This window comes from Lynx rufus, unplaced genomic scaffold (assembly GCF_022079265.1).
Source record: "Lynx rufus isolate CCGP_SWC_20201006 ecotype Redwood Valley unplaced genomic scaffold, mLynRuf1.p SCAF_1, whole genome shotgun sequence".
Lineage (NCBI taxonomy): Eukaryota > Metazoa > Chordata > Mammalia > Carnivora > Felidae > Lynx > Lynx rufus.
In genome coordinates this window covers 239775511-239790857 of record NW_025814823.1, presented here as the reverse complement: position 1 = coordinate 239790857, position 15347 = coordinate 239775511, and the positions used below count along the sequence as shown (strand labels likewise).

Here is a 15347-nt window from a genome sequence, read left to right as displayed (position 1 = left end):
GAAATGTGATGTCACACATTCCTGTGATCGGTCCGATTTCTGCCCTGAGAGGGGTGCAGTGAGGGGAGCCTCAGACCCCCAGTGGAGGAGGACAGACCAGGGGAGCCCCATGCAGTGTGAGCCCTCTAGGGTCTGGGCCCAGCAGAGCGTTGGTCAGCACCGCACCCTGAGGAGGCCGCCCAGGCCTGAACCTCTGGGGGACTAAAGAGCCTCCCACGGCACGGACAGCAGCAGCCCCATCCCGGGGCGGCTGCAGGTCCTTGGAAGGGCTCGCTCAGGGGAGGGTGTTGGACTGACACTGCTGCCGAGCTGCCAGCGCGTCACGGATGGAAGACGTTTGCCGGTAACCTCACTGCATCCTACAGCAAACCTCAAGGAGGTTTATAGGGTCACAGAAACATCCAGCAGCCAGCAGGGTAGACTCACACTGTCCCGTACCAGGCCTGCAACGACGTAGGAGACAGACCGTAACAAGGGCAGTAATCAATCGGGCAGCGTCAGCTGGAACTGACGTGACCGTTAGAATCACCGATCCTGGTGGTCACACCGTCATCCTGTGTCTCTGCTGTCCACCACATTAAGTCACAACAGGGAAGATAGGGTGGACTAAGCTTAGCAAGATAAACGGCCACAACGCCCGAGGTGAACATGTCACTGGGTGGGGTTGCCAGAAAGTAAGACTTGGCAGAAGAAAAGGTTAGTGATGTAGCAGTAGAAACTGTCCAAAATGACACAGAGAATCAAGGAAAAAGAGCAGTGAGCTGCGTGACAACTTCGAGCAGCCTGACAAACACGTACCAGCGTCCCCAAAGTGGAGGGACAACAAAACTCTGAGGGAACAATGGCTGAATATTTCCCTGACTTGATGAAGGGTGTAAACCCAAGGTCCCAAGAAGACCCCTGAACCCCAAGCACACAGAATGCGCGTTGTAAACTGTGGAAACCCAGTGACGACAGACATCTTGAAAGCAGCCAGGGGAGCCGGCGTGTTCTGTGCAGAGGGACTTCTCACGGCGGACAACACGTTGGGCTGGCATTGTCTGACAACCATCGAGTTCAACGTGACAAATGTGTCTTTCAGGAATAGTGAAACAAAGCGAAACAACATGCTCGTGCATATGAAAAGCTGTAACTGTTCCTTACCAGCAGACTCCAAGGAGAAGGGCAGTGACACAGGGGGGACAAAGGCTGAAGACAGGAGGGCTCTTCTATTTAAGTCTCTGTAAGAGACAGTGGCTGTTTGAACAGCACAGTGTCAAGAGAACACGGGGTTAACACGCCGAGGCCATGGTGTATGTGTACATAGAACGGATGGAGATGTGGCGGTTCTCAGCTGTGTGGTTCTATATGATTGCTGAGGTGTGTGATACCACCAGGGACAGATTGTAAGTCGTTAGGTATGCATTATAACCCCAAACGACCCCTAATATAACAAAGCAAAGATTTGCAGCTAATATACCAACAGCGGAAATGAAATGGAACCCTAAGAAAAGCTCAATCCAAAAGAATGTAGAAAGAGGAGGAGAACAGAAAGACTAACGAGAAAATAGACAGAGGCTCAGCATACCCGTGACCACAGGAGTATGCATGGGGCACAAGCAGCCTTCTGTGACTGACACACGTGTGCTGTGCAGACCGTGTCCATGCTGTTGGGCCTCACAGCCACCCACACGGGCCCCCCCCCTTGTCCGACGGCGCACGGAGAGGCCTGCATTCTGAGAGCGCCGGCCTCCACGTGGAGGGGTGGGTGTGTTGGCTGGGCCCACGGTGGTTGGTTTTTCGTCTCCTGTGTGTGGGGAATCACCACACACGTGGTGTGGAGGGTCACAGGTGTCTGGTTTTCCACAGAAATCCTTCCCACAGCCCCAGCAAGGCCCTTCCTCGGCGACACTGCCTGGGACACACGTCCTCCCAAGCCCCCATTGTGCCACCATGACAACACCTCCGAGGGCACCGCTGACCACAAAGGCGTGTCTGCCCCGATGGAGGCATCGTGCCTGAAGTCTGCTGGGGGTGCCCGGGTGTGCCAGGTGCCCCGCACCTGCTCAGAACAGCAGCAGCCACCTTCGTCGGGCCTGTGCTCTGGGCGGGCCCACAGGGAGCGTGGCTGGGGGTACGCCCACGTCGCCAGCCCACAGCCACTGCGGTTTCCTGGTGCCGCCCTCCCTAGCTCCCACGTGGGCTGGTGCATCTCCCAGTGAAGCCCAGGTCTGGAGGTGGGGCTCTCTCTTCTCCTGCGATGTAAGACTCAGGCAAGAGTCTGTGCGGGAGGGCTCTGCCCAGCCGTCGTCAGCTCTGTGCAGAAATGGCCCTGTGATCCCCATGCAGAAGTGTGTGGGAAGGCCCACACCGGCCACACGGAGGTTGTGCCTATGCAGCAGGGCCATGGCCGTGGCTCCGCCTGTGGTGATACAGTTGGGGCCCCCAGCAGCCCTTTAGGGCCGAGCCCTCATCCCGTCCTATTTATTTAAGCCGTGTGGCCCTTCTTGGGCCTCATTTTTTATTTTTCCCCTTTGACGGATGTGAGCCAGAGGCGTCCTGCTGGTGGAGAGGTCACCTGAGCACCTCCCTCCCAGTCTTCTCTGATTTCAGAAAAGCAGGGTCAGGAGACACTTGCTCATAAGGGTGTCCCCTTGCTCCGGCAGCACGGTCCCATCTGTTGTGACCCAGCCTCACAGTTGTCCCGTCATAACTCTGCGTGCATAACACACGCCTCACTCTCTATTTACACGCTTCAGGGGGCCCTGAGTGCTGCGTGGAGAGGCAAGGGGGCCAGCCACCCCTAACCCAGCCCCTCTTTGCAGTGACTGAGTGCACGTCGTTGGGGGCCGGTGGCCTCAGACTCCCGGGGCTGTTCTCTGAGGAGGGCCCCCAGAGCGCCTGCCCTGCTGTCCCCAGGAGGGGCTCGCAGCAGCAGCTCCACAGCCAGTTCACCACAACCGTGAGTACCCTCTCCTGAGACCTGAGTACCCTCTCCCTGTGAGAGGCCTGCCAGGCATGCTCAGGACCTGCCTGGGGACCCTGCCGGTGGGGCTTCCTGCTCAAGGGTTGGCCGCTCTTTGTCCTAGTCAGCAGGGGCGCCAGGCTATTGTTGGCAGCACAGGAGAGCCCAGACGCCGCTCAGGATGTACACACAGGCACATCGCCCCTGAGAGGGCGGGACTGGGGTGACCGGGGCAAGAAGTGGGGGCGCCACTCAGACACAGAGCCCTTCTCAACCAACCTTCACCCAGCCCCGGGTCATACACCTATCGACTACAGGAAGAACCATCCTGGTTCTGGGAGAAGCCCCATTCCCCCCCGACTCATGGGAGCCGTCCCCCAGTTCTTGGGAGACACCCCCATTCCCCCACTCTGTGAGAACCGTCCCCCAGTTCTTGGGAGACACCCCCATTCCCCCACTCTGTGAGAACCGTCCCCGAGTTCTGGAGAGACAACCCCATTCCCCCACTCTGTGAGAACCGTCCCCGAGTTCTGGGGAGACCACCCATCCCCCCCACTCTGTGAGAGCCATCCCCCAGTTCTTGGGAGACACCCCCATTCCCCCTACTCTGTGAGAACCATCCCCGAGTTCTGGGGAGACCCCCCATCCCCCCCACTCTGTGAGAACCATCCCCGAGTTCTGGAGAGACACCCCCATTCCCCCCACTCTGTGAGAGCCATCCTCGAGTTCTGGAGAGACAACCCCATTCCCCCACTCTGTGAGAACCATCCCCCAGTTCTGGGGAGACACCCCCATTCGCCCCACTCTGTGAGAACCGTCCCCCAGTTTGGGGGAGACACCCCCATTCCCCCACTCTGTGAGAGCCATCCCCCAGTTCTGGGGAGACACCTCCATTCGCCCCACTCTGTGAGAACCGTCCCCCAGTTTGGGGGAGACACCCCCATTCCCCCACTCTGTGAGAACCGTCCCCGAGTTCTGGGGAGACCCCTCATGCCCCCCACTCTGTGAGAGCCATCCTCGAGTTCTGGAGAGACAACCCCATTCCCCCACTCTGTGAGAACCATCCCCCAGTTCTGGGGAGACACCCCCATTCCCCCCACTCTGTGAGAACTGTTCCCCAGTTCTGGGGAGACACCCCTATTCCCCCACTCTGTGAGAGCCGTCCTCGAGTTCTGGAGAGACACCCCCATTCCCCCCACTCTGTGAGAACCATCCCCCAGTTCTGGGGAGACATCCCCATTCCCCCTACTCTGTGAGAACCGTCCCCGAGTTCTGGGGAGACCCCCCCATCCCCCCACTCTGTGAGAGCCATCCCCCAGTTCTTGGGAGACACCCCCATTCCCCCACTCTGTGAGGGCCATTCCCCAGTTCTGGGGAGACACCTCCATTCGCCCCACTCTGTGAGAGCCGTCCCCCAGTTCTGGGGAGACACCCCCATTCCCCCACTCTGTGAGAGCCGTCCCCCAGTTCTGGGGAGACACCCCCATCACCCCCATTCCCCCACTCTGTGAGAGCCGTCCCCAAGTCTGAGGGTATGCTGAGCCAAGAGTGTATGGAAGACAGGCCTTTGGCCCACGCACCCTAGATTGCTGGTGATGACCAGTGACCTGGGCTCTCATCGGTGATTGCCTCCCCTTCTGACAGTGGTTTGACTGGCAGACAAAACAGGCCCTAGGTGTGGGGCTGTCCCGGCTTCCCCTGAAGTAATGGGAGGGTTCTCTCGTCCACTGTCACCCTAAGATGCTGGACACGCCACCACCAGCCAGGGAGCCTGGGTGTCTCCGCCTTGTTCCATATGTTCCCACACACAGTCACGTGGCTGGACATTAACAGCCCCCCGGGAGGAGCACCCTGGCCAACGAGGCTGCTCCCCTGTTACCTCTGTTCCTGGACCAACCTCCCTGGGACCTCACTGCCTGTACCCCTGGGAACCACATGTCAAAGAGGGTGGCGTGGGGCTATTTCTGAGAGCTCAGGCATTCCTCCAAGAGGAAAGGGCCCGCAGACCCAGGCCCAGAGGCCTGGCCACAGAAGCCGATGGGGACCACTCCCACCTGCCCCAACCCCCGGACACCCCTTTGGAGTAGCTGCTGAGGAACCTGGCACCCTGCCCTTCTGAGAACTGGGTACCTCCCCAACACCCACTCATATAGCCCGTGCCCTGAGCCTTGCCAGGGGTTGGTGCTCTGAGGCACGTGCACTCACACGTTCTGGGATCAGAACAGCAAACACAGAACTGACACGTTTCAGGGTCAGAGTGTTTTGACTTCCAAATGCATCGTGATGCCAGCCGAGGTGGTCACTCTGTAGGTTCTGTCTGGACCCAGACCCAGGGACGAATCCACCACAAGGGTACCCAGCCTTGCCCTGACCTCGCCAGTGCTGGCCCCAAGTGCTTTTTTTTTTTTTTTTAATGTTTACTTATTTATTTTTTGAGAGAGAGAAAGCACAATCGGGAGAGGCAGAGAGAAGGGGAGAGAGAATCCCAAGCAGGCTCCACACTGTCAGCACAGAGCCTGATGTGGGGCTCGAACTCACGAACCATGAGATCACGCCCTGAGCCGGAACCAAGAGTCAGTCGCTTAACCGACCAAGCCCCCCCAGGGGCCCCTCAAGTGCTTCTTAAAAATGGATGTGTGTCCATGAGTCTGAGAGCACCTTGCAGGGTATGAGGCCTCACGCAGCACCTCCCAGACAAGGACTCTGTGCTGTCCACGCCTCAGGCACCAAGCAGCTGGACTGGGGGGAGGCCTGTGGGGTATGAGTAACCACCCTCATTCTTTCCACAGCTGTGAGGTATTTGGATGAGACTCAGCCCAGGGAGAATCCCCGTCAGAGGGAGCAGAGGACCCTCGGCCCAGATCTGTGCCTGAGGTCTGGGAATGAGGTGCTCATGCTGGGAGCTCCTGATGCACCCCTACCGCAGCTGCTGGCCACCCCCACCCTCAGCATGCCATGGGCCCTGCCTGCCTGGCCATCACCTGGCCTCCCTCCACTCCTTCTGGGGCTCCTCAACCCCAGTCCACAGGCTCAGAGGGCTAGCCGGCCCAGATCTCCACCCCCGCACTGCTCTGAACTCCCCCGTTCTCCGAGGGCTGTGCCAAGGTTGGGGTGGAAACACACGGACCCCTGGTTCCGTTGGGGAGGTCCAAGCAGGCTTGGGGTGTCTCAGAGCAAGGTGGGCCCTCTGCAACCCTGTTTCCTGCAGTTCCAGGCCACACAGGCCCATGGGCGACAGTCCCCTGGAGTAGCCCTCAGTGAGATGTGTCCCAGACACAGAGGGTGCCTCTGAGTATAATCGGAATATTGGTTCTCTTTCCTTTTTAATAAGGCATGTGTAGACAGTGGGGCTGCCGGTCACCACCTGTGGGCCTGGGTCCCAGGTTGGGGTGAGGGCATAGCAGCTAGGCCTGAGGTCTGGGGTGTAGAGAGCGCCCCAAGAGGACCACCCCTCTCCAAATGGAGCAGAATAATAATAAGCAGGGAAAGCCTACGTAGACAGAAGACTTCAGTGAGTTTCCTGCTGCAGGTGTCTTCCCCACGAGACCCCCATTCTCCAGGCGGCAGCACCACCAGACCAGCCACCTGGAACAGGGGCGGGTGGACAGGCAGGGTCCCCACCAGAGGGACTTTGCGACTGTGCGTTTCCCAGCTGCTCTGAGCTGTTTCCATTGTTACTTTGTTTCAGTGCTGACTTGTTCCGAACTCCAGGAACATAAATAAATGGGACCTGTTTTTCTAAGACACAGTCACGCTGCTCTTACTCGGTTCTGTTGTGCCCAGGGACGTCACCAGCATGCGTCACCCAGGGAGCCTGGCTCCCATGACTCTGCGGGGACATGCGCAGCGGGACCTTTGTCTGGGGTCTCCCTGGTCCACGCCCAGGGCCACGTTGCCCGCTGCAGCTCCCAAGCGCGGGCCCCCCTGCGGTGGGCACGGGCGGCACTCTTCAGGGGCCCGGTGCTACTTAGCCAAGCACTCGGGCAGCTCTGCTGTCGCCAGCTGGGCGCTCCAAGGACAGGCTGGCCACTGGCAGACGCCTCCAGGGCCAGAGGCAAATAAGCACCCACGACCAAAATAGCTGTCAGATGACCAGAGGGCCCGCTCGCCACCTTTGGCCCAAAGGCGAGCTGCTCACAGCAGCTGCAGCTAAAAATAAGCGAGAAGGGCACCCATCTTTGGGAGAATCGCAACGGGAGAGCACCGTCCTGCCTTCGGGCCGCCACAGGCAGGCACAATGAGGTCGCTACGCTTCATTTCTGCTGAGGCCCTGGTGTCTCACCCCCAGGTGGCCAAGCAGAGCCTGGATGGTGTGGCCCACAATCTCTACCCACTCCTGTTCAAAGCCAGCTACTTGCTGGAGCAGGCAGAGGTGATCCGCACCCTGCTGGAGCGCTGGCCGCTGGAGGAGTTCTGGCTGAGTGCGCTGCTCGGGCCGCGCTCGGAACCCCCGGAGGACTTGCGGGACCGCGCCTGCCGGGCCTGCCTGGAGGCCTGTGTGCAGGGCCTCGCGGACCACGTGCTCCGGGCCGGGGGCCCGAGGCGGCTGCGGGTGGCAGACCTCACAGGCATCCGAGACGTGCAGGTGCAGCAGTGCCCCTGTGGCAGGGCGCTGGGCAGGTGGGGCCGCACGGAGCTGCTGGCCCGGACCTGCTGCCGGCTGCAGGCAGAGCCCCTAGTGGCCCGGCGCCCCATCCAGGTCCTTGCTGACCTCTTTGTCACAGAGGGCAACTTCAAGGTGGTGGTGCAGGCCCTGGGGCCATCAGGCCCTGCCCCACTGCGTGTGCACTGCCTTTCTTTCCGCGCTGACAGCCTGGGCCCCAGCCAGCTGCTGCACGTGCTGCGTCTGGCCGGGCCGGGTGAGCTGCGCAGGCTCGAGGTGGTGCACAACGTGCGGCTGCATGCGGGACACGTGCAGCAGCTGCTGGCCCAGGTGGGCTTCCCCCAGCTGGCCTCGCTCACCCTGCCTGCCAAGGCCTTCGACGCGCCCCCCACCAGCACCCCAACCCCCGACGGCGAGGACCCCCTCCTCACCTCCATCGCCTGGGAGCTCAGCCAGATGACCCAGCTCACAGAGCTGAGCGTGGCCTTCTCCACCCTGACAGGGAAGATTCGGAAACTGCTTGGGTGAGTCTGGGGTGACGGGACGGAGGGCAGGCCGGGTTAGCGGTGTCTCTGTTCACAGCTACTCAGCGTGGGTCTGGGTGACACGGGGCCCTCTCAGCGGCCAGGCGGAAGATGCACAAGAGACCTGCAGATGGGACCTGGCAGTTTACAAGGGCACAAGTTTCCCGGCTCCCTCCATCTTTACTCTGTGAGGGCCCAGAGCGGCAGGAGGGCACAGACAGAGGCGTGTGACCCAGGGGGGTTAGGTTGCGTGTAGCCTGGCAACACAGGGAACTCAAGGAGGACTGGTTTTGGTTAGTGGGCAGAAGAGAAAATTAGCAAAACGAACAACATACAAGTGACTATGTTATATTGTATTAATTATCTGTCTCATAACAAATTACCCCCACACTGGCCTATGGTGGGCCACAAGCTCCATCAGAGCCCAGCACAACTTGGGTCTACTCTTGTCGTCTCCTCTGAAGGCTTGGTGGGCCGGGAGAGTTAGGCCATCCACTTCCAAGTTCAGTGTGAGGCTGTTGGCAGGTGGCCTCTGCACCTCGGCTGCTGGGAGTCCTCACGACAGAGAGGCTGATCTGAGAACCAGAGGTCACCCAGCTAGAAGCTCTTGAGACCGATGTGTCCACACTTCTGCATACCTTGTTGGTTTGGAGCTAGTCGGCGGGTCCATCCACGTGAGGGGAGGACACCACACAAGGGCGGGAGCACCAGGAAGGTCAGGGTTCCACCTGGTTGGTGACTGGCCATGAACATAGAAAATTAAACTTCTTTCTTGAGCCAGTGGGGGTGAAGATGTGGCTTCTAGTTTAGGGAGTCCTTGGCTTACAGATGTTTCTCTTCTATACAAAGGAACCCCAGAAGCTGCTGGCCAAGGGCTGCACTCACCTTTCCTTCTCTTTCCTAACCCTCCTCCTTCACCCTGCCTACCCCAGACCCCCCCATCCCTGGTCTTCTGTCCCAGGTCTTCTAGAGAGAGAAAAATGAGGGCTCCCTTCCTCCTTTCCTCCTGTCCCCACTCTCCTGACATAAGAAAGGATGGTTCTGAGCTCATGTATGAATAAACTCTGGCATATATATGGTGGCTGGCTCTTTGAGACCCTCAGGACAGTCCTGCATTTCTGGCCTAGGTCCTCAGCCTGGATGTGCCTTTGCTACTGGGGGAAATTGGTTCCACAAGCCAGAGGACCCATCACCGGCCCAGCAGGGCCATCTTGCTAGCTCCGCCCCTGACGGGCTTTCCCGTCTCCCACCACACTCTGACCCTCCACTGGTAGAGTACGTGCTCCCACGTGTGTTTCAGTCTGGCTGATTGTCAACAGCCTGGTGAGGCCCCAGGGAGGTCCCAGCATGACGTGTGTCAGGCTAAACAAGTGTGAGACTGGGGGCGGGGGGGCGGGGTCGTTGGTGGTGGTGGTAGTCGGGGAAGGCTCACTCCCTGGCATGACTTTGAGCAGAGACCCAGAGCATTGAACAGGCAGACTGTGCGGTGGCCTGGACAGAGGCGCAAAGGGCCCAAGCTGGTAATATGGAGGGATCAGGCATCAGCAGGGAGAAGGTTGGGGTTGGTAGGCAGGGCAGTGTGAGAGAGGGGAGTAGGGGAGGGGAGGAAAGGAAGAGAGAAAGTCCTTGGAGGTTCTGAGCGGGAAGAAGATGTGATCGCGTTCGTATTCACAAGGGCTTCTCGGGCTTCTTTGGCCCACACGATAGACCTGGATGGAGGGGCCGGGAAAAGGACAAGCATGGTGGGCTCTCGGCACCCGGGAAGTACAGGTGCAGGGGCAGGGGGCAGGAGGGGTGGCAGAGAACAGGACCCCATATACTCTCCTGCACTGAGTGCTCAGCCTGATGGCACCAGACCCAGGCCCAGCATCACCCGGGCAGGGTGGGCTGAGGATGTGCATTCTTCACAAGTCCCAGGGCGCAAGGGCCCTTCCTGACTTTGAGAACTGCCCACCAGAGCAGGGTTTACCCCGGCTGTGCATTTGCTGATGCCGGGCCACCTACCCCACTTACATTAGAACACGGAAGGGTCTTTAGGTCCCAGCAAGGCTAGGGCTGGACTAGATGGCTCCATGGCTCTTCCCCGCCCCAAAGATGTGAGGGCTTCCTCTCTTTGTTCATAGTGAAGCTAGCTGTTTTGTGCCAGCTCACGTGCACCTCACTGCCCCACGGCAAGTACATGAGCAGACACAGTGAGGGGTTGACAAAACAGATTTAACATTTTAGGAACTGATGACAAAGGCCAGACCCGTCTTGGGCTAAGTTCATTCTTCTCTACACTTGGTCACACCACTGGTTCAAGACTCAGCTCTGCCATCACAGCCCCAAACTGTCCACAGACAGGAGGCAAATGAATTACCCTCGTTCTAACAACACTTTATTTATGGACACTGAAAACTGAATTTCATATTATTTTCACATGTCACAGAGTATCTTTCTTCTTTTGATTTGTTCCAATGTTTACAGATGTAAAAACCATTTTAGTCTTAGGCTGAGTAAAACAAGGCAGGAGTGGATTCAGCCTTTGGGCCATGGTCCGCTGACCCATGAGATAGAATTCACCTTTGTTCCTCCCAGAGCTCCTTGCGGGGGTCTCCTTTCACCTGTGCTCTTTTCCGCCCCGCCCCTAGCCCCCTGAGGACACCGCTGAGGGTCCTGGACCTGGCCAACTGCTCCCTGAACCACGCGGACATGGCCTTCTTGGCAGACTGTGCCCACAGCACGTGTCTGGAGGTGCTGGACCTCAGTGGGCACAGCCTGCTCAGCCTGTTCCCCTCGACCTTCTTCAGGCTGCTGGGCCGGGCTGCCCAGACACTGAGGATTCTCACCCTGGAGGAGTGCAGCATCGAAGACAGCCACGTGAGCATGCTGATATTGGCCCTGAGCCCTTGCCACGAGCTCTGTGAGCTTCGCTTCCTGGGGAACCCACTGTCGGCCCGGGCCCTGAGACGCCTCTTCACAGCTCTCTGTGAGCTGCCCAAGCTTCGGTGCGTAGAGTTCCCAGTGCCCAAGGACTGCTACCCTGAGGGCACCGCCTACCCCCAGGATGAGCTGGCCATGTCCAAATTTGACCAGCAGAAATACAATGTGATTGCTGAGGACCTCCGGGCTGTGCTGCTTAGGGCCGGCCGGGGGGACATCCAAGTCTGCACGCCCCTCTTTGGGAGTTTTGACCCAGATATCCAAGAAACAAGCACTGAACTTGGAGCTTTCTTGCTGCAAGCTTTCAAAACTGCTCTAGAAAAGTTTTCTAGAGCGTTGGAACAAATGTAGTAGGCCCTTGAGCAGGCCAAAGGGGGCCTTGTAGTTCAGCTGCACGACACCCCGGGCATCCTGAGTCAGCAGGCTTGGGCATCCGCTCCCCCGGCCACCACCATTTGAAGCATCTCTTAGTGAAACTCGTGTGTGACGTCCATTAAGCACTAGAGGAGTGGAAACTCTGGCTCCAGGAAAGGTGACTCAAGGCCACTTTGGTGTCAGAGCTCCACGGGGACCCACGAGCTGTCCGCCACCGTGGTAGTGGTGAACAGCGGAGCAGTGCTGGGCGGGATGGGAGCAAGGAGAGGGAGCCCAGACATCAGGCCAGGGCCAGGAAGACACCAGAACCTGTCACAGAACAGGTTGTCTGTACCATGTCTGGGTGGTTTGAGTGATTGAGTCCTGATGCATAAATGCTTAATTACAATGTCGGGGCTAGGTTTCTATTGAGATCTGACTCATACGAAGGGCTGAGTGTTAGGATGATTACATACTAATAAAACAGCAGTGTGACTTATTCGGACGTGGCTTTAATTTCAACACAATTTGTATTTTTTTAAGTATCTAAGAATATGAAAATGAAACGTTTTCTCAAGACAGAGGCTAGGGCTTGATGGGGCCACGCCTCCTCACACCAGAACCACCAAGTTCTCAATGGGGGTTTGAATGACTGTGTGAGCAGGCTCTGTCTTGTGTCCAACAGCAGGTCCCTCCTCCCCCTGGGTGAGTCCCTGTCCAGGTATGTCCCGTGCCTTTCTCTCCACAACCAAGTGGGGCTGCCTAAGATGTGGGGCTCCCGAGTGACAGCTGTCTCGGGATTCTGCTTACTGGGGAAGGCAGTAAGTTTCCTCCCGGGTCTTTCAGGAAAGGAGGACATCCAACCAGGGGGCAGGAGGGAAGAGGTGACATCCAACTCCCCTTGCCCCTCAGATCTGCTTTGTGAGCCACCACCCTCACTGCTCTGCTCACCCTCGGCCATCTCCACAGGTCCATCCTGCTGGCAAAGTCTCTGAACCCTATTTCAGGCACATGGAGTTTGTCATTTTAAGAAGGCCTCGAAAAGAGGGTAGTCACAGAGCAAAATTTTGCAGTGATTTCATTCTAACTCTAAAGAGTGAATTAATTGAAACTGTTTGTGTCTGTGGCTGGCAGGATAGGACCCAGCATGTACATGGGCAGCTGTGGTGGAGATGGGCCCAGGGGTGCTGTGGTGACTGAAGCAGGAGGTAGGCATGCAGGCGTCTACTGGTAGCGAATGTTCCTGACGGCTCCCGCTCCTGGTGCCCCTGAAGAACAAGCGCATGAAAGCCAAAGAGGATGGTGGGGGCGGGAGGCACATTCAGAGCAACTCTGAAGCATGCGAAGCAGCCAAGCAGGACCTATGCCTCCTGTGCCATCGTGGTGCCTGGCGTTCGCTTGTTCCCGTGGACCTGCCGGGCCCCAACCCTGAAAGTGCCATTTCTGGCCACGATGGGTTTTTGCCACACCTGCCCAGCCTGGGAATCAGAGGCTCTGACGATGCCCATGTGATGTCGGTCACAGGAATCCTGCCAGGGCCCAGGCACATCCCTGTGCTTTTCATGCCGGGGAGGGCACGGCTCCAACCTAAAGGCAAACTGTGGGGACAAGAAAACTCATCACGCAGGTGGAGAGCGGGGCAGAGGGCCGGGTGTCAAGAGGTTGCAAAGGTGCCACATGGCAGCTCGACTGTCTCTCCTCCTGGTGAAGCTTAGGGGCCTATCACTGCCCAAATCTACCCGGTCTTCCTAGGGGCCAGACACCTGAATTAAGCAGGAACAGTGTGAGGACCATGATGGATGCTGGGAAACGTCTTTCCAGGACATCAGGGACATGGTCTTTGCTCCCCCCAAGGCCTATGTGGTGGCTTAATCATCGCACATCCTCCAGGAAGTCAGCGCTGCTTCCTGTTGCCTATCCTGGCGAAGAGGGAATGCAGATTCAGGGGCTTCCACTTGGTCCTTCCTACCCTGCTTTTGTTCCAGATGCTTCTTTCCAGTTGTACACTCCAGATGAGGAGAGATCGACTGATCCAAGGAACCCTCTGTGAGGGGGACGTGGCCAGAAGACCTGGAGACGTGAGCCTGTGGCTCTTAGTATCACTGACGCTGTCTCTTTCCTTCTCATTGTGTGGCTTGAGCAACACCCTGATCAGTTGCCACCCACTAGACCCTATGATTCCATCTCTATCATTGGCCACCGCGGCAGCTCCCTATGGGTGAAGGCTGTCTTCTGGGTCTTGATGCCCATCACAGTGATTCCACCCACCTGCCCCTGCCAGTCCTGAATGCCATCAGCCTGGGGCCCAAACCCACCCACAACATCACCGCCGCCAGTGGGCCTCACTTAACAACAGCAGCCCTGGCCTGTGGGCAGCAGGCACTGCCGAGCTACTCAGTGGTGCCAGAGCCCTTTTCTCAGCACCTCAGTGGGGGCAGCAGCATCTGCCCTCATGTGATAAACCCTCTCAACACCCCCTCGACGCCTCCATGAGCCTCTGTGCTTCTGGCTCCGGGCAGCCTGGCACTCATCCCCCACTGGCCGCAGGTTGCCCACAAGCGGCCAGTGTCCTTGCAAGGACATTATACGCAGGGATACAGGGGAGTCCCCCACAGCGGGGTGCCCTGCCCCACCCTTAGACGCACCCCCCCCACCCCCCGCCGTGAAGCCCAGGTCCTCTTAGGGGCAGCCATTTCCCCCTGGAGCAGGGACTTGGCCAGTGGCGGGGGCAGGGGGTCTGCGGGAGGGGCTCAGACGCGATGCTTCCCCGCAGTCTGCACCCTGACAAGACCCTGACTTGCCAGGGAGTCTGCAGAAGGTAGATTTCCCTCAGAGCTGCCGCAGAGGCAGTCGATGGTTGGCACACGAAGCCTCGTTTGCTCGTCAAGACTTCCTCTGATGTTAACAAAGGCCACACACCTTGACTTCCCTGCACCCTCTCCATTCGAATGCCGTAGGAGCATAGAACCCCCCGGTTCCCAAACTGCCACGCACGGGAATAGAACAGGTAATACGCAAGCTCAGGAGGCCCCGGAAGAGAAAGACCGAAGCAAACATGCACACGCGAAACAGAGAAGCCACTGAGCCAAGGCTGCTGACGGGTGCTGCCGTTTCTGGCTCCTCTCTGAGGGACTGGCCTGCACTGTCCACTCCTGCCCTGAGGGTTCTGTGTCATGTCCTCGAGTAAGCCACCCCCTTGTTACTGTCTCACGTAGCTTGGATTGATCTCTGTTACTTGCAGCCAGAGTCCTAATCCGGAGAGAAAGGGAGCCGCTGTTTTTGTCACTGCTGGAAGAGAGGAGCACCTTGTGTCGGTGAGCAACAGCCCACTTAGGCGGGGCCGGGCACATCCGGAGGACGGCTCTGGCTGCGCACAGCCCTCCCGGCAAGCTCTGTGACATCTCTCTGGCCTCTCCAGCTCCGGCTGAGCTGGGTGGGGTCCCCTGCTCCCTCACAAGATAGCCTAGTGAGCACACGCCGTGGCTGAGTCTTTACCAGTGCCCGCGTGTCTGCTTCAGATCGGCTTTCCTGAAGTGACACTAAAACGGGGGAACTAATGACAAACTTTTCCTCCCTCTCCTTAAAGAGATGATCTTGGTAAACTGTTCGGCCATCAGACCTTTGAACAATCCCACACAGAAATACTCCATTACGTAGTTTAATTAAATATAACTTCTCTTTTCAAAAACACACAGGTTCTTGGGTGAAGACTTCCCTGTCATAACTACGCATCATTGGTGCGTTTGCAGAATTACTTTGTCACCATGAAATCAACAACTTCCTCTGCCAGCCCGTATACGCGTTATAGACAGACACAACTGTACACACACAAAGAAATACGTGGAAGAATTCTGATCTGTCTCTTTGAACCTTCACAAGGGGGGAAAGGCATGTTTAACATAAATTGAGTGGGATTAATCTATAGCACTGTTTCATTTTGGGGACGTTCAGGTCAAACCCTGTGCCTTCCAACTTTATTCCAAAGTGAAGCACGCTGAAG

General features: G+C 57.9%; 2 protein-coding genes across 2 annotated transcripts in view; both read left to right on the top strand.

Annotated features, from left to right (window-relative positions):
- PLEKHG4B (pleckstrin homology and RhoGEF domain containing G4B) overlaps positions 1-2201 on the top strand; it is a 78909-nt gene extending 76708 nt beyond the window's left edge. The window contains exon 20 of the mRNA XM_047077370.1: positions 1849-2201. Within this exon, the coding sequence (XP_046933326.1) occupies positions 1849-2201 (353 nt within the window). The remainder of the gene's footprint in view (positions 1-1848) is intronic.
- A 4980-nt stretch (positions 2202-7181) lies between these two features.
- LRRC14B (leucine rich repeat containing 14B) lies at positions 7182-11381 on the top strand. Its single transcript, XM_047074552.1, has 2 exons — positions 7182-8071; positions 10702-11381. Exons 1-2 carry the CDS (start codon positions 7182-7184, stop codon positions 11342-11344), a joined length of 1533 nt encoding a protein of 510 aa, XP_046930508.1. The 3' UTR covers positions 11345-11381.
- The last annotated feature ends 3966 nt before the right edge of the window (positions 11382-15347 follow it).

Bases quoted from the DNA above. Each gene is read 5' to 3' on its own strand.
- LRRC14B (XM_047074552.1), top strand. From the start codon at position 7,182: ATGAGGTCGCTACGCTTCATTTCTGCTGAGGCCCTGGTGTCTCACCCC. The intron at 8,072-10,701 runs GTGAGTCTGGGG...CCCCGCCCCTAG, and splicing joins AAGATTCGGAAACTGCTTGG to CCCCCTGAGGACACCGCTGA.